Below are 17,968 nucleotides of genomic sequence, written 5' to 3'. Positions count from 1 at the left end.
ATCGACCGCATGTGATCTTAACATTTTTACAACGTGTTATGCCAAATATATTCATTATACAACATATATACATACATCGTACATATATACATACATACGTACATACATGTACACATATATTTATATTTAGTGGCTTCGAGATAAATAAATCCGTTTTAATTTGAAGTATTAATTGGAAAACATGTTTCGTAGAGAAAGTTTGCTTTGGTTCGTAAAAATTATTTTTCATTTAATTTTTATTTTTGTATTGCATAAACATTTGGTGCTTCATTTAATCTAATATTTTTTAACGATCCATAAGGTATACGAGGTTTATATCGTATAATCAAATTAATATCAAATATTAGACTTATTATATTATATATAGAATTAGTAAATATTCATTCTCTATATATGGTACCTTATCTACATATTTCATGCATGATTTCCTTGGGTTGTATTGCTTATAGCATCGTCCGATTTCCTATTTAATTTTATATTATGTGCATCGTTCAGTTATATATTTTTATTTTTAAATCTCTTTTGTTTTATTTCGAAAATTTGATTTCTTTCCTTATCTTATATGTTATTATTTGATATTTTTAAAGAAAGGTTAAATTCATTATATAAATGATATAACAAATTTAACTTTAAATAAATAGTAGACATTATTAATAATGAATATTAATATAGTGTTTAAATACTTGACATAAATACATTTGTATTTATATCATTATGTATTTGTTTATTAAACAAGTAACTTAATAAATGTCGTATTTTAGTTATAGTTATATATTAATTATATATTAGTTATAATATATAGCTAATTTCTGTTTTTATTTACCCATTATTTTATTATCTTAGATGATACTTGTCGATCTGATGAATTCACATGTGCAAACAAGCATTGCATCCAACAACATTGGGTCTGTGATCATGACGATGATTGTGGGGATGGCAGCGATGAAAAAAATTGTAGTCCAACTACATGCAGTCCTGCTACAGAATTTGCTTGTTCAGAAAACTACTGTATCACAGCACAATGGAGATGTGATGGTGATTATGATTGTCCTGATCATTCTGATGAAATTGGTTGTAAGGTACAACTCTAAATCTTTTCTAATAAAATTTATACAATAAATATATTATATGATATAATGATATCTATTATTTTACATACTATTCGACATAATAACCTAATTTATTCAACAATACAATAAACTGTTTTTTTTTTTTTTTATAAGGGAATTATATCTGGACAGAAACCAAACCATTGTGATAAGAAAGAGTTTAACTGTGATGATGGTGTTACTTGCATACATCAAACATGGGTATGTGATGGCGATAAAGATTGTCCAAATGGTGCAGATGAATCGCCACAAAGATGTCATAACATTACTTGTAGACCTGATCAATTCCAATGCGAAGATCGTCGTACATGCATTCCAGGTAACGTATAGAATATAAATAAGGAAGTTAAATATTTTATATAGAATTTAATAATACTCAACTTGGCATATTTAGGTCACTTATATTGTAATGACAAAGCTGAGTGTTCTGATGGGAGTGACGAAAAGAATTGTACAATGAAAGCTGCTGTATGCAATCCATTAACACAATTTGAATGCAGCGAAGCTTCGTGCATTCCCATCGAAAGTGTGTGTGATAAGAAAATGGATTGTCTCAATTGGGAGGATGAACGTGCTGATCTTTGCAATGTAGATGAATGTGCCAAAAATAATGGTGGATGTTCACAATTATGTATTGATCTTCCTATTGGCTATCGTTGTGATTGCAAAGCAGGTTACAAGTTGATTGACAATCGAACCTGCGATGGTAAGAAAAATAAATGAAATAGAAATGCATATATTTAGACAGATAATAAATGAAAATATTTATGTTATAGATATTGATGAATGCTTAGAGCCAGGAAGCTGCTCTCAATTTTGTCGAAATGAGAAAGGAACGTTTAAGTGTAATTGTGCTCCTGGTTATCTAAAAGATCCCAAGAATTTAACACGTTGTAAGGCAGCGGAAGGTCATGCCAGTCTTCTTTTTGCTAGGAGACATGATATTAGGAAGGTAGCTTTGGATCGTCAAGAAATGACGGCGATTGTTAATAATACTAAAATGGCAACAGCTTTAGACTTCGTTTTTCGAACGGGTATGATATTCTGGAGCGATATTACAGAAAGAAAAATTTATAAGTAAGTGTATGAACATTTTTTTCTTGTTTATATTATCGTTAAGAATATTAGTTAAACTTCAAAATGATTTAGAGCACCAATAGATGAAGGGAATGACCGTACGGTTGTAATCGAAGATGATTTAACCACATCAGATGGATTAGCAGTAGATTGGATATATAGTCATATATATTGGACCGATTCTGGAAAAGATACAATAGAATTAGCTAATTTCGAAGGAAACATGAGAAAAACTCTTATTAAAGATCGCATACAAGAGCCACGAGCTATCGCCCTAAATCCTTTGGATGGTTGGATGTTTTGGACTGATTGGAGTGATGAAGCTCGTATAGAGAGAGCCGGTATGGATGGTTCTCATCGTTCGGTAAGTTTTTCAATTAAAATAGTACTTAGGTCTTTAAATAATTAAATCTATAAAATTAGTAACAGTAATACAGTCATGATATGTTAATAAAATTGTAACAGGTTATCATCGGACACGACATAAAGTGGCCAAACGGATTGACTTTGGATCTAATTGGTAAAAGATTATATTGGGTAGATGCTAAACTTAATTTTATAGCATCTTGTAACTATGATGGTTCAGGAAGACGAACAGTTCTTTATTCAACAGAAATGTTGAGACATCCATTTAGTATTACAACTTTTGAAGATTATGTTTATTGGACAGATTGGGATAAAGAAACCATATTTAAAGCAAACAAATTCACTGGCAAAGATGTAGAGCTTGTTACATCTGTAAGGTCACCTCAGCAACCAATGGTGGTACATGTGTATCATCCATATAGGCAACCTGATGGAATGAATCAATGTCAGGCTGTTAATGGTCATTGCAGTCATTTATGTTTACCTGCGCCTAAGATTAATTCAAGATCTCCACTTCTTAGTTGTGCATGTCCAGATGGACTGAGGTTGCTATCTGATGGGCTAATGTGTGTAGAAAATGGTAAGGGATGTAAAAATCTATTTTTAGTCATTAGTACATTGAATGTCTTAAATGAAATAGCATGAACAATTACTTTGATAAATGAAATGAATTAAGAGCAATTGCATGATTATTAAGATATTTGAAATTTATTATTCATGATGCAAGATCTTTAGAGATGTTCTATAGCTATTTATTGGTATGTATGTCATTTAATGGATGATATATATATATATATATATAAAAATAGAAAAAGTTGAAATAAATTTAAACTTGATTAAGTTACTTAATATTTTACTGCAACTCTTTATACATTTAATTTATCTGTTTTATTATATTCATTTGCATTACTGTTGCATGAATATGGAATATTGCAGTAACTACTACCGTAGCACCAACAACACAACAAAGTGCTAAACCATTTCATAAACTTGAACTTCAGAACATTACAACAACTACTCGTAAGTATATCTTGCATGCTCATATATGTAATCATTGTTACATCACACTTTTGTGTATTATATATTACACTTTTGCATTATTAATGATATAAAGTAGATTATTTTTTTTTTCTTAATTAAAGCAATTTTCTGTTAACATAGTTCATATCTATATATTTTTTTTAATTTTATAAATGTATTACTCCTAGATCCAATAACCTCGATGAATAATGGAAAAAATGATTCTGCAAGTGAGTCAACAGATCCTGGTCTAGTTGCTGGTATTGTTATAGGCGTGGTATCTTTAGGCCTATTATTACTTGCATTAGTGGCAGTATTATGCTATAGGCATTATCTTCATCGTAATGTTACAAGTATGAACTTCGACAACCCTGTATATAGAAAAACTACTGAAGATCAGTTTAGTCTCGAAAAGAACAGATTTCCCCATCCTGCTGCTACAGTTGGAGAAGAGGTACATATATTTATATATTTATTTATTGTTAAAATTGTGATGTTAAATTCGATTATATGTATGTACATTGTAAGACACATACACGAAACTCCATAGACTTAAATATTTTAATTATCTTTATTGTTTAAATAGGCTCAGGAACCATTAACGAGTCCTGGAACTAATGACTACGTTTAAGGCTTAATCTGTCAATGAAATGGGATTAGCAGACTTAAAAAAGCATTGATCATGTAACAAAATCATGTAAAAACTGATGTAATGTATTTACATCTAATGAGCCTGTTCAAATGTATGCCTGTGTCTGCCCACCTGCCTGCCAACTCAGCTGTGATTATGTTTATTTTTTGTACTGTTTATTTGTTAACAAATTTTTGTGCATTATCATTCGAATATACTAACATACATGAAACATTTAGATTTGCTCTAAGACATAAAGGGAGAAATGTCTAGGGATATATACGCATGATAACTGTTGCAAAGTAAGTATAACAAGGATTAGATATTAAATACACTTCAAATCCTGTACTTCTACATTTTTTAAAAGCTAAGTACATAGTTTCGTCAAATATATCGTAATATAATGTAGAGTCAAAGATATTTACAATCAGTAATATTTTGTCTCTTCTTGCACATTAAATATTGATATTATATACTAATTATGTCCATTGTACATTTATTCTATATCTATTTTATAGAAGAAACTATTCTTTCATATTGCTATTTACAAGTGTCAATAAAAAAAAAAGGAAATACTTCTGTTTTTAAAGTAAAAGTATATATATTTTCCAAAGTTACACAGACAAAGATTTAAATTATAATATCAATACTGTATGGATGTCTATATTGGCTTAAGTATCTAGAAGTTGTTAGTAGTTTTTAATTATACAGAATTCAAAGGCAAATGATACACGAAAAATTTCTTTATTTATTTGCTCATAAACAAAACAAGAGAAAAATACGAATTATAGTGGTTTATACATATTTCGATCATGAACAGCAATTAATATAATTCCTAGTTCTAATTATATATAATATTTTTTCTCAGGTTAAGGTGCTTAATATCTAATATAGTATTCTACATATTTTGATTTCTATAATGAAGCTCTTTTTTTTGCAGTGTGATTTGCATGTACATTACACAATATATAATTGTTATTCATTAATCTAAATATATACATATATGTTGTAAGAGATATTTTGATTGTTGTTACTTAATTATTTATTATACAAGAATTTATTTGGAAATTGTTCTTCTGATGGATAAGGTTCTATTGTCGGAGTCATATGTAAATGATACGGAAATTAGATAATGTATGAAAAATTGTACAAATTATTCATGTAAAAAGTGTATAAACTTGCACACATTTTTATGAAAATTTGTTTTATCGCAAAATTATTAAATGCGATTAAACAAATATCATGAATATTGTGATAAAACGTATTTTTTCAACTGTCGACCATACATCTGCTTTAGTAATTATTGTAATGATCGAAGTTGATTTTTATTTTTTATTTTTTTAATAGTATTTTTTCTCTTTGGTATTATGTAGATTTAAGAATAAAAATTCTTATATCTGACCCCGATAGTAGTTCGATAACTCAGAGTATTAAAAGCAGGAAAACAAAAAATCCTTCTTAATTTATAAAATCAAGTTTCTCCTTTTATGTCAATTGTAAAATGCATATATAAACAGTCTTTTTAGCATTATCAATATTTTATAATAGCTGCCTACTTTCTAATATGTGGCCCATATCATGAATAAGAGACACTTTTTAGTAATAGTTAGTACTCTCTTAAGTGTAATGGTGTGTGTATCTATATATATGTGTATGTGTGTATGTGTGTGTGTCTATATATATACATACATATATATATATATATATATCAACATCAACAGATGTCATAAAATTAATATAGAAACACTAAGAGTGACTGTGCATTTACTAAAATTTGTTTAGACATTTCAACCTGCCAATGAAATCAATGTACATGTATAGAACTATTGCCTCTGGTATAAGAGTTTTACTTACTACATATATATATATATATATATGCTTTATGATTATTGTATTAGATAATTAAATGTTTCAGAAACAAATGTTCTTCTAATTAAGATTATTAAGAAGTAATGTAATGCTAGACTCTCAAATAAGTCATACATATTGAAAAATAGCAAAAGATGTTTAAAGAAACGTTCAATGGAAAGATTATAATAATAAATATATATTTACATTAAAAAATATTACTTATACAAAAGAACTTTAAATCAAAATCTTTATAAAGATTATATGTTGATATCATGATAGCTTAAAAAATCCAAACAAGTTGTGCAATAGAGGTCATTTTTGCAAATTTTTTATTATAATAATTATATAATAATTATAGTTAGTAAATAGAACATCTTATGTTGTTTATTAATATGTATGATATAAGTATGACTGCAATGAAAGCAAAGTCCAAAATTAAATAGAGGCTTGGTGGTGATTCCAATCAAAAAGTAATGAGTATAATGCGCGTTAGTCGCATTTGAATGTGCGAATCTCGTAAGGCAATATCTTGTATTAGCCAACTTATTTGCCAAAATTGTGTCAAACATTAGCAATATATTATCACTACCACGTAATATAAATATATATATATATATTATATATATAATTTATTATAATGGTTATTGTATAAATAAATATATAAAATAAATCTCACTATTGTCATATTATCATTTTATCTGTATAAAACATAAAATTTGTAAATACATAAGTACTTTGGAAAATATATCATGGGAACTTTTTATGCAAGAATTAAAAATATATGTAAAATATAAATTAAGCCTTTTAATAATTTTATTAGATTTACATTTCTATTGCATTTTGCTTATTTGATATATTTTTATTTTCAAGTTAATTATAAAGGATATAATTTCAAAAGATATACAAAGACAATAGAAGAATATTTTAATACTGTTTAATTGCAATTATTCTTACTGTACTATCATACAAAATAGTATCACTAAGATCCTAACTGAGTATGAAACATATCTATTGCAGGATCTTCACATTCACGTGTTATCAATATATCTCTAAATTTATCTAATATTTGCAATAATTGAGATCTTCTAATATTTTCTAAATACATTATTTCTTCTAGATGATGTCCACCATTAAAATATCCAAGACGACACAATTTATCAAGTAATTTTCTATCGTCAGATGGAATATCGTAACTTTCTGATGGATAATTGTAGAACACATCTTTTTTATGTAAAGTATGAGATAGCTCTTCTTTTACATCAGTAATTATTCCTTTATTAGTTTCATCAAAATCCCAAGAATTTTCTGTTTCATCAATATGATTTACATCAAAAGTGGCTTGCTCTTTCGAGTCCTTTAAAAAAAAATAGATAATCTATATATATGTTTACAGACTATAAGAAAAAAGTTATCATTACCTACCGGTAATACAAGACCATGTACTGTTGGCATGTATTGGACATATGTATGCAATTGCAAAAGTAGATGATTTTTGAGTAACCATATGATGACTTTTACTAATTGAGTTTGTTGCTGAGGTTGACTTAAAGGATTTAACTTTTGACTAATTGATGTTGGCAAGGAAAAATCACTAATGACCTAAAAAATATGTAGCATAGATTATGATTTGTGAAATCTTGTAAACTAAGAAATATAATTCTGTGCATACTTGTAAAAGACAGAGTCCTGAAAATTGTTCAGAAAATGCTTCCAATAATTGATTAGATAAAATAGCATCTGGTGATACAACATAAACATTACTTTCACAAAGTGGATAAATTATTCTAGCTTTAGCCCAATAAACTAAATGTCCAGTCAATTGGAATACTTGTGTCAGTGTTAAATCTGAATCAGCAGCTAATGTTTGTAGACTCTTTAATGGATTATACATTTGAATTAGACGTCTTAATGCTGGAGAAGAATCTATTGGCAATGAATCTAATAAATCTGAAGGTTCAATTAACAAAAGTAGTCCATGGTAAGGTCTTAAACTGTTTAAACATCTGTAAATAATTATTAATATTATTTTTTTCTCAGAAACTATCTAAATATGTTTACATAAAATTATGCTGTTTTTACCTATCAATAATCTCAGGATTAATAAAGAAACCTTTCTTGTATGATTGGTGAACCTTTTGTGGAAGACAAAAGCGTACTTGTATCCATTTATTAATCATAATATTAATTATACCAGATGTACTAATACTACTGAAGACTGTTTTTAGATTACGAGCAAGTAAGCTTTTCTGTAGTATCAATTCATATGGAGATTCGTCGCTATCACTTTCACCCTCTGATCTAAAAATATATATATGTATATATGTTAAAAATTTATACTTGCTGTTAAATGACAAACAATCAAAAAACATTTCTTTTACCTAGCAGTAATTTCATCATGAGTTGATACCATAATCTTAATTTCATCTGTCAAAAAACCACATCTCTTTTCTTCGTGTCTTAATGCAATACCCAATCTAAAATGAAAATAAATGACATATCTCTCGAATTTTATGATTATTAAATATTTATATAGAACAAACCTTCTGCTCAAATCATAATAACATTTTACTACAGAATGACTTGCTTGGGCTTGTAAAGCAAAGACTACATTAAAAAGCATAGAAGAATTAACTTCTTTAAAACCGCGTTGTGGTATCAAAGTAGGATGTCCAACGAAGCGAACATCATTTACTTTCAATTCAAATTTTTGTTCGCATAATTCAGGTTTAACTGCAAATAATGTTGAAAGTACTTCATCCTTTAAGCCAGTAAGATTTCCATTGTTTATGTTAGAAGTTGGAAATGGTAGAGACTGCTAATGAAGATCTAATAAGAAATTAACTACAACATCATTACATATTTCAACATGATAAATCTCAAATTCACCTGTAATAAATCTTCCGTAGTTGTCAAGGAATACGGATTTTTACGTTTTGTGCACTGTTTTGAGTCGCGCACATGACTCATCATATGTGGATATCGAAATAAAAGTCTGTCACCCTTGCTATCACTTTTTACAAGAATTATACTTAATGGATTGATTTCCATAATTATAAGTAATTGTATTTTTCTTTAAAAATAATTATTCAGAATAATAAATAATTATTCAGAAAAGACAGCTCGATAAAACTTAACAATTTATAATAAATTACATTAGATTCAAACTTTTGACAAGTACATAACAACGCCGAACGATCCTAAACATGATCGTTTATGCATATACGTTTACTTTTTTGCAAGAATCATTCAACGCTTGCAAATTGTGCAATGCAAATGCATAGATAACTGCATTTAACCTATATACAAATAATACTAAATTAATCTCATCAAATTAAACAATGTTTCATTATTTTCTCTTTATATTTCTATAATCTTTAATATTATTATTATATTAAAATAATAATTTTAACATGATAAAAATAAATAAATAATAAATGATTTTTAAATATCTTCTTTGTGACGTAATCGAAACGTTACGATCTAATTGGTTAATTTAACCATACATTATAACAGTTTTCACATCAATTAGTTTTTGTTCAATTTTTGTTCACGACCTTTCGTTCGCAGCGTATACGACTTCAGCGATAGGTACGGACAAAATATAAACTACGAACATAATAGGGAAACTATCCCCACTATGTGCCTATTGTCTCGGTAATAAACTCGTAGGTTATAACTCTCTCGCACATAACCAAACAGTCCAGTAATGTGCGAGAGTACGTTCGCACGTGTAGTACGTTCGATAAAAGTAAGAAATTTGCCAAATTGTATTTCTCTGAAGATAAATTAATCAAAAAGTATTTGTTGATTATACAAATTTTATACTTTCTATCTCCAATTAAACTTATACAAAAACAATTAAAGAAAGAAAATTATTAATGAATATTTTGAATTTTGAAATATATGATTATAATGGCAAATATAAATATAATAGAAAATATAACATGTAACTTAAAAAGCGTAAATAAAAATAAGTAAGAATAAATGAAAATAAATATTTTTGTCACGAAAAATATTAAAAAGAGCATTTAAGTCAACGGCGAGTCCAAGCGTTATTCTTAATCAATTTTGATGAACAAGGTTGCATTTTAAGGACGAAGACATAGGTTTTTCGAATGTTTGAAAAAGCTTTATTTTTATGTATAAACTATTCCCGAAAAAATATCTATTAGTGATATAATTTTTTTTCCAAAAAAAGAAACGAAGCTTTCAAAAGTTTGTCCTCGTTCAAACGTTCATTTTTAAAATGAAAACGTTCGTCAAAATCGTTCAAAAAATACATCTATCTCATTGATGTATTAAAGTATTATAAAAACAGGAGCCTTGATAATTACATCTATATAGATTTGTATGTAAATGGCGTAAAAAATAAAATAATAATAATTGTTTTAATAATGTATTTGCTAAGGACGTTTTTATTCAACTTACATAGATATGGTGTACTTACAGTAACTAGATTTGACGATAACTGCGAATATAAAAGGTGCGTTTAGATTATTATATTGCATTTTCGAGGGAAGGGGTAAAAAGGGTGGTAAGTGATATATTATATTGTAGGTATATAGGTGGAAGATGTAATGCTGCTTCTTAGTAGTGTATCCGAAGCGTGTTGTCCAATAGTGCCCTTCTTAGAGCTACGTTTGTGAGGAAGAAGATTGAGTGGCGGTAAATTCGGATGTTCTATTCTCGTGGGAGAACTTACATGAGGACGTAATGTACCCCTTTGTATCGTAAGAATACCTAAATTTTAAATAATTATTTCTAGAAATATTATATAAACAATTGTTATATATTTTTTTATATAAAAGAAATATATTATATATAATAAATACATTATATAAAAAATTGTATATTAAATTTTTTATATAATTAATATTATATATAAAACAATTTTTATTATATTAATAAGTTAAATTTTATTTACTTATTTCTTTTTATATTACCTGCATCACTTGGTTCCAAAACATCGTTCAATTGATAATACTCCGTTTTTACTGATAAGGGCTCTTCGTAATCCACAAAAGCAGTGTTATCAAAAGCTTTATCGTCCTTTGGACGGACATGTACTGGAGTTGTAACCGGAGGATCGGCATACGTCTAAAATATATATTTCGACGTTTATTAATTAGATATTGGATAGATCAATTTTTTAACATAGCTTTTCTCAAATAGAAAATCTAGCCTGCTATTCTATTTTCTTAATCAATGTAACTAATTACCTACCATGTGTCTACAAATCATGCTTCTAATATGATCTATTATAGACAATGGCGGTCAAAAAGTGTAGGACAGGTACATCGAGGTATATGTAAAAAAAAAAAACTATTACTATACAATAATTTTATTAATAAACGAAAAAATAAAAATAAAAGAGATGACAAAATAATTAGCAGGTATACCAAGTCAAACGTAAATCTGTCTTTCGTGAGTTTTTCCTTTTTTTTGAATAATTGCCAATAATTGTCTTTTCGTAGCGTCGTAGCATTTGACCGCCACTGTATTTATAGATGTAAGACAGGTTTGATCTATGAAATGACGTGAAAATAAATATCACAGTGGACAGATTTTGTAAAATGTATTAAAACTTTCTTCTATCTTTCTATCAAGATTATGCGCATAAAAAATAGATTATACTATCAAAGGACATATGTATACTTATACGTTATTATCGTACTGCGATTTTTATTCCGTCATAGATCATCACATGGTCCTATGCTATTCTTTTTTTTTTGTTCAATTTTTTTTCTTTTTTTTTTTTTTCTTTCAATTGCATTCGAAAGCAGCATCGTATACAAACGTAAGATTGTTAAATTGCCTTCAGTTTTACATGTTCGGTTGGTGTCGTCGAACAAGCGCGCTTGTGAAATTGTCCACCGCCGATAGTTTCATAAGTATGTTCTTCTAAATAATGTCTAGTAGTACCACGTGGTGTAAGAGTTGCCCACATTACACGACTATCTTGCATGGTATCGGCAGCACAAGGATATAAAACAGCTTCGTTCTGAATTCTTCCGTTTTTCGTTTGCATCCCGGTTGTTGCATTTGGCATAGATATTACGCCATTTTTACCATTTCTGCTTCTGCCAAACAAATATAAAAATACATCGACATTGATAATTCTCTTTAGAATCTCTATACTGATTTTTTTTTTTAAATAACTACGATCTTTCCTACCTCATATCAGATTTAAAGTTTGCATGGATAAACAAGAAATATTACGAATACTTACAATTTACATTTCAAGAGTAACGTAGCCAATATTATGCCAATCAGTATGACACCGACGCAAGATGATATCAGCACTAATAACCATGTGTCGTCAAAAACAGTGCCTAAAAAACAAAAGAGAGAAAAAATTAATAAAACATTCAATCGTATACTAAGTTAAAAAAGAGTGGGAATTTAATTAAAAAAAAAAAAAATAATAAAAAATAGAAACTAATAAAATAAAAAAGAAATAAAATTAGATAATCGACATCTTGATTTACCTTGCTTTGGCATTTCAATATATTGCACCCCTTCGGAATGTCGATCGCATAGATGCTTGCAAGGACTGTCATTCAGGTTTGGCGGGAAAGGCAGGGCGCCTAAATTTGGATAAAAATCCGAACTTTGTTGGAGAAATTCTGGAAACGGTGGTGGCGGTATATGTAATATGTCTGGGGGAGGACCAAGTGGGCAAGATGCACAACTAGAATTCTTCATGATAATAGCTCCAATTTCCGAATTTCTCATCTATTCAAAAGACAAAATTTTTTCTTTGTGTAAATATAATTAATATATAATATAAATAAATAATATATCGTCAAATTATATATATATATACACACACATATATTGAATTTGAATATATTGTATAAATATTCTATCACTTTTACGAATTACTTATTTTGAATATTTCACACATAATAACACATAAATCAAACGATGTTTTTAATCAATGATTCATTCTTAACACTTTCGTATTCTCGAAAGCGACACAAACTTGTGCTTGATTTTATATTTCTCAAAATTATTGACGAATAATTTATATGACTTATAATTTAATGAAGAATGAATTCATTAAGATCAAAGCTTTGTTTTTGTTAATGTTTCAAGCATATAACAAAAAAAAATAGTAAATACACGTAATGACAATGAAAATGGTATCTTACCCCGGAGCAGCAACCCTCCGTTTCAGTAGCATTACAACGAGCACTGAACTCTACGAGATAAGGGCGCAAGCGTCGTTATATTGAGCGGGGGCGAAAATTTCATGGTGTGATTCGCTACACGAGTTTTATGTTATATGTATGCGTCTACTTATTCGTACACATACATATATAAGAACGAGAGGGTGGTAATTCATTTTAAGATGATAATTCTAACTCTTTCGAATTTTGTAATTTTTCAAAAAATGTATTAATTTGTGAAAACAAAAAAAAAGAGAAAAAAATATTTTGTCATTTTTAATTTAAATTACAAAAAAGTAACATTTATGATATGTCATAGATGTACTTTAATATTAACAATATTTTATTGTATTAAAGGATTAGTTTTTGTAGGGTCGATTAGATACTCGCAATCTCATTTTCTTCAACATTATTTATTTACAAAATTATTTTCGTTTTTGCATTATTTCGTAAAAATTACAATATTTTCTAAATTAATACCAATATATATAAATAGACATAGAAGAATAATTACTTTCATTTACAAAATTTAAAATCGATCCGATATTTTTTTCTATTCATTTATAGTGTCATATAAATTACTTAGGAATTATATGTACGTATCATAGTAACTAGAGATTATATCGTATAAATGTATATTTTTCAATATAATCTTCGAAAATATTGAATGCTCTTTTCAGATCTCTACAATTATTATAATTAAAAGTTCTTCATATTTTTACTGTAAAGTTGGGCAGTTATAAGTTTTTTTTGCATTTCGTTGTATGAATCTTATAAAAAAAAAAAAATATTTATAACTAAATATTTCTGCTTAAAATGGACTACCTAAGATCAGTTCAAGTTTATAAACTTACAGATGATGTACACAAAAAGGAATAAATAAATTAAAATATTCTGATGATTTTAAAATATAATTAACTATCTATTATCGACAATACTACCAATTAATTTACTTATCAAAGTTCAGCCTAAAAAATGATTGTTATACGTATAATTAAAATTCGATTAAATTCATTTCTTTTTGTACTGGATTTAGTCTGGCCAATGTATATACAACTGATGTCGTAAAAGATTGTACATGTGATCGAAAACTTGATGCAGGTTCCCAAGCTTCATCTCTAATGATACCCTGATTTCTAAGCTGCATCAATAATGGATCTTTTCCTGTTTTTCTACATAATGTTTCTTGAAGTACAATTAACTGAGATCTCCAATATTCATAACTAGCTTGTTTAAGTGCTGCAACCCATTGTTCTACTTGATCTTCAGAACGACCACTAAGAATATGTCTTTTATCATGTTCATCTCGAAAAGATATACTAAACGCAAATGCTCCTTCAAACATGTCAAGATTAATATTATAATTCTCCAAAACAATTACGCCAGCTGGTTGTCGAGTGTCAATTTGGCCTATTTCGTTAATATTAAAATAAAATAATAGATTGTACTTTAATTTAAACCATCTCTCTTTGGATCCTGAAAAACAATAATAATAATGGTTAAGTGTATCGAATGATTATATAAGAATATCAAGAACGTAATAAAATTAATAAATTTTTATTGTAGAAAAATATTCAATTTAATATTGACCACACACTTTCAACATAACTTCATTGTAAAAAATCTAAAACTTCACAAACGTTCATATCCATGCAATTTATTTTAAGAATCGATCAATAAAATCGAACAAACTAAAAAAATTGACACTCTAATTGAAATATATAAATCTTTATTAAATTCAATTAACCTGACTTGTGTGCCCGTTTATGATTCAGACGCCCTTCTAAATCAGCGGCGCCACTACTTAATTCTGCGAGTTCTTTTTCGTTAAATTTCATTTGGATAATATTTCTTCGCAAACTTTGCTTCTGTCAGTAACTTCGCAAATATAAATATACTACATGTATATATATAAAAATACTCTATATTCGATAAGCTGTCATAGCAGTATGACTCAAATAACAAAGTAGTATCTATAATGCGCATAACCATTCAATTTTCGAATCAACAGTGCTGAACAGTGCTGCCAGAGACTGTTATAGTGTCATAGCTTACTAATATAATAAGATAGGGAAAATAATGAAAAGAACAGTATGTTTTCTAGTGCCATCTACAGAAAAAAAATAGAATTAAAATTTACTATTTATCATTTTTATTAAAAAAAGAACACAATTAGTATTACTGATTTTTTCAGTTTTAATATAAAAATAATTAATAAGGATATTTAATTTCACGAGGTGGCGCGCTATAGATTTTATCTTTAAAGCGATATCGTTAGAATTGTCAATCTTTTGAATTGCTTGAAATAATCGATGACGTACAATGTGGAGTCACAGTTTATGTTCAAAATATTATACGTGTGAAATTGAATGTGTGTACGATCTGTGCTTTTACATCTTCCTCGTGTGTTCCATAATAAAAGGTTATTATTAAAAACGATCTTCCAAGTTTGAACCGCAAACCTAATCAAGGAGATCCTTAATTCGTTTATGAACAGGAAATATATATACATTATGGAGATATCAAAATTTAATACAAACAATACCTTAAATTATATATATGCGGCACAGGTGTAATATAAGATCAATGTAAGTACTATAATTCAAACTTTACTTATTTTTTTGCTTGTATAAAAGCTTATGGCGTTTGTATAAAGATTTGTTTGAATTTATTTCTCTCTCTTTCTTTCTTTTTCTCTCTCTTTCTTCCTCAGTTTCTTAAAACAGAAACATTTTATTAATATATAGATATTTATATTAATTTTCTCTTTAGATACAACTACATTTAAAACTATACTAAAGTTTAAAGAGAAGCAAAATAAAACATACTTAATGGACATAGTGAAAGAAATTGTACAAACTTTGTACATGTTATTTTGGCTTATTCATTGTAACCATGATGATGTTTGAGTTTTTAAAAAAATTATTTGGATGGGCAGACGAAGGATCTAGGAAGCGCAGAGCCGGTTCTTATGGCTATGAAAACGAATTTATAACACCTAAAAAACAATGTTGTAATCATAAAACGACTCATACTGAAGAAGAATACTTTGAAATTGATGATAGTGATAATGATGATGTTGAACTTGCTGAAAGTAAATATCCTTCAAAAAATTCATCTAACAGAGTAAATGGTGCTCATAATAAGAAGTGTTATACATCTTTTGAAAATTTACCTTCAACTTCCATCTCGAAATCTCCTTTTACTACAACAAATTGCAATAAATTAAACATGGGATATTTTGCAAATAAAGAAAATAAATTAACAAAAGTAAACATAGGCAAGTGTCCTACGCTTATAAATACTTATCAATTAAAACAAAAAAATCAATATGGAGAATTGTTGCAAAATTTTCTTCCACACAAGAAACTTAACAAGTCTGATGAGCGTCAACCCATACAAAAGTGTGTGAAAGTTCTTGAAATAGATAAAGTTAATAAATCAACTCTGTGTAAATCACAAAGTAAATCTAATATTTCACAAACTGCTTGCTATTCAAGATGGTCTCTATTAAATACAGCAAAAAAAGAAAAAGAGAGAATAATTCCTATAATGAAAGAAAATAAAAAGGAAGACTCCTTTCAGTTACCATCTAATGAAATACGATTTCTCAAATATATTAAACATCCAACTGTAAAACCTATGCAAGATAATTATGTTGAAACTGTAGCAACTAATACTTTACGTGATAAACTAGCAGCAAAAGTTGTGACGAGAGGAGATTTTGTTCCACAAGTAGCAAAACGTTATAATGAACGTATTGAACAACATTATAAAGAAGCTGAAGAGCTTAAAAAGATGATGCGTGTTTTATCAAAACAAAATCAATTAGCACGAGAAACAGCTTTGGAAGAGAGATTAGCGCGTTCTACAAGATTATGCGAGGCGGTATTAGACGAAACAGAAGATGCAGAATATCCGCCGTTACCTACTCTTACAGAAGAAATGTTAAAAGAAGTTAAAAATGCTTTTATAACTAAACCTCCTGATGAAGTTCTGGTAGAAGCTTATGGATTGAGGATAACAAGAAAAGATATTAATACTTTGGCAGATCTAAATTGGTTAAATGACGAAGTCATTAACTTTTACATGAATTTATTAATAAGTAGAGGTACAAATGATAAGTTCCCCAACGTTCATGCAATGAATACATTTTTTTATCCAAAACTACTTTCTGGTGGACATTCATCTCTAAAACGATGGACGAGGAAGATTGATATATTTGTTCAAGATATTATAGTTGTTCCTATACACTTAGGTATTCACTGGTGTATGTCAATAATTGATTTTAGAAATAAGTCTATATGTTATTATGATAGTATGGGCAGCAGTAATCTCAAGTGTTTGTCAGCATTAAGACGATATCTTGAAGAAGAAAGTATGGATAAAAAGAAGAAACCGTTTGATACAAATGATTGGAAATTAGTATCTGTAAAGAACATTCCACAACAAATGAATGGGAGTGATTGTGGCGTATTTTCCTGTATGTTTGCAGAATATATATGCGCAAATAGGAAAATAACATTTTCTCAGGAGGACATGCCATATTTTAGGAATAAAATGGCTTATGAAATATTAAAAAACAAACTTCTGTAAAAATAAAAAAGGAAAAATAATCGTTATAAATTAAAAGAGAAGCACAATAATTTGATTCATATGAAAATATCATTATCATAGTATAAAATATTTCCATTTCAACCAATGTACATGAATTATAAATCTGAAGTTAAAAAACCATTATT

The 17,968-nt window shown here is 28.0% G+C and overlaps 5 protein-coding genes across 13 annotated transcripts in view; 2 read left to right on the top strand and 3 right to left on the bottom strand.

The window, feature by feature from the left end:
* The window catches only part of LOC127064500 (very low-density lipoprotein receptor-like), a 30,664-nt gene extending 23,935 nt beyond the window's left edge, over nt 1-6,729 (top strand). For 3 of the 6 annotated variants that reach the window (XM_050995654.1, XM_050995656.1, XM_050995657.1), the window contains 9 exons: nt 844-1,079; nt 1,224-1,428; nt 1,504-1,815; nt 1,886-2,186; nt 2,259-2,550; nt 2,652-3,132; nt 3,489-3,572; nt 3,761-4,026; nt 4,159-6,729. In XM_050995654.1, coding sequence (XP_050851611.1) covers nt 844-1,079; nt 1,224-1,428; nt 1,504-1,815; nt 1,886-2,186; nt 2,259-2,550; nt 2,652-3,132; nt 3,489-3,572; nt 3,761-4,026; nt 4,159-4,203 — 2,222 coding nt within the window. In that variant the 3' untranslated portion in view covers nt 4,204-6,729. The remainder of the gene's footprint in view (nt 1-843; nt 1,080-1,223; nt 1,429-1,503; nt 1,816-1,885; nt 2,187-2,258; nt 2,551-2,651; nt 3,133-3,488; nt 3,573-3,760; nt 4,027-4,158) is intronic. The other 3 variants (XM_050995658.1, XM_050995655.1, XR_007781732.1) reach the window with 2 other exon arrangements.
* A 109-nt stretch (nt 6,730-6,838) lies between these two features.
* Nucleotides 6,839-9,682, bottom strand: LOC127064508 (GATOR complex protein NPRL3). 2 transcript variants are annotated; one of them, XM_050995667.1, is made up of 7 exons: nt 8,941-9,682; nt 8,595-8,869; nt 8,433-8,528; nt 8,134-8,352; nt 7,724-8,057; nt 7,477-7,653; nt 6,839-7,408 (listed from the first exon to the last, which is right to left on the bottom strand). In XM_050995667.1, exons 1-7 carry the CDS (start codon nt 9,100-9,102, stop codon nt 7,034-7,036), a joined length of 1,638 nt encoding a protein of 545 aa, XP_050851624.1. In that variant the 5' UTR covers nt 9,103-9,682; the 3' UTR covers nt 6,839-7,033. The 2 variants fall into 2 exon arrangements, with proteins under 2 accessions (XP_050851624.1, XP_050851625.1); XM_050995668.1 differs by having other exon boundaries at nt 8,595-8,866; nt 8,941-9,681.
* A 755-nt stretch (nt 9,683-10,437) lies between these two features.
* On the bottom strand, nt 10,438-13,303 carry LOC127064522 (uncharacterized). 3 transcript variants are annotated; one of them, XM_050995691.1, is made up of 6 exons: nt 13,209-13,303; nt 12,543-12,789; nt 12,284-12,386; nt 11,870-12,134; nt 10,998-11,151; nt 10,438-10,794 (listed from the first exon to the last, which is right to left on the bottom strand). In XM_050995691.1, the coding sequence occupies exons 2-6, from the start codon at nt 12,787-12,789 to the stop codon at nt 10,601-10,603; spliced, it is 963 nt and encodes a 320-aa protein (XP_050851648.1). In that variant the 5' UTR covers nt 13,209-13,303; the 3' UTR covers nt 10,438-10,600. The 3 variants fall into 3 exon arrangements, with proteins under 3 accessions (XP_050851648.1, XP_050851651.1, XP_050851650.1); XM_050995694.1 differs by having other exon boundaries at nt 11,882-12,134; XM_050995693.1 differs by lacking the exon at nt 13,209-13,303 and adding an exon at nt 12,885-13,149.
* A 348-nt stretch (nt 13,304-13,651) lies between these two features.
* On the bottom strand, nt 13,652-15,252 carry LOC127064532 (pleckstrin homology domain-containing family J member 1-like). Its single transcript, XM_050995708.1, has 2 exons — nt 14,974-15,252; nt 13,652-14,702 (listed from the first exon to the last, which is right to left on the bottom strand). The coding sequence occupies exons 1-2, from the start codon at nt 15,062-15,064 to the stop codon at nt 14,221-14,223; spliced, it is 573 nt and encodes a 190-aa protein (XP_050851665.1). The 5' UTR covers nt 15,065-15,252; the 3' UTR covers nt 13,652-14,220.
* A 143-nt stretch (nt 15,253-15,395) lies between these two features.
* Nucleotides 15,396-17,964, top strand: LOC127064507 (sentrin-specific protease 1-like). The gene is made up of 2 exons (XM_050995666.1): nt 15,396-15,814; nt 15,999-17,964. Exon 2 carries the CDS (start codon nt 16,122-16,124, stop codon nt 17,820-17,822), a length of 1,701 nt encoding a protein of 566 aa, XP_050851623.1. The 5' UTR covers nt 15,396-15,814; nt 15,999-16,121; the 3' UTR covers nt 17,823-17,964.
* The last annotated feature ends 4 nt before the right edge of the window (nt 17,965-17,968 follow it).

This window comes from Vespula vulgaris, chromosome 6, assembly GCF_905475345.1.
Source record: "Vespula vulgaris chromosome 6, iyVesVulg1.1, whole genome shotgun sequence".
NCBI lineage: Eukaryota > Metazoa > Arthropoda > Insecta > Hymenoptera > Vespidae > Vespula > Vespula vulgaris.
This window is presented reverse-complemented; position numbering and strand designations above follow the sequence as displayed.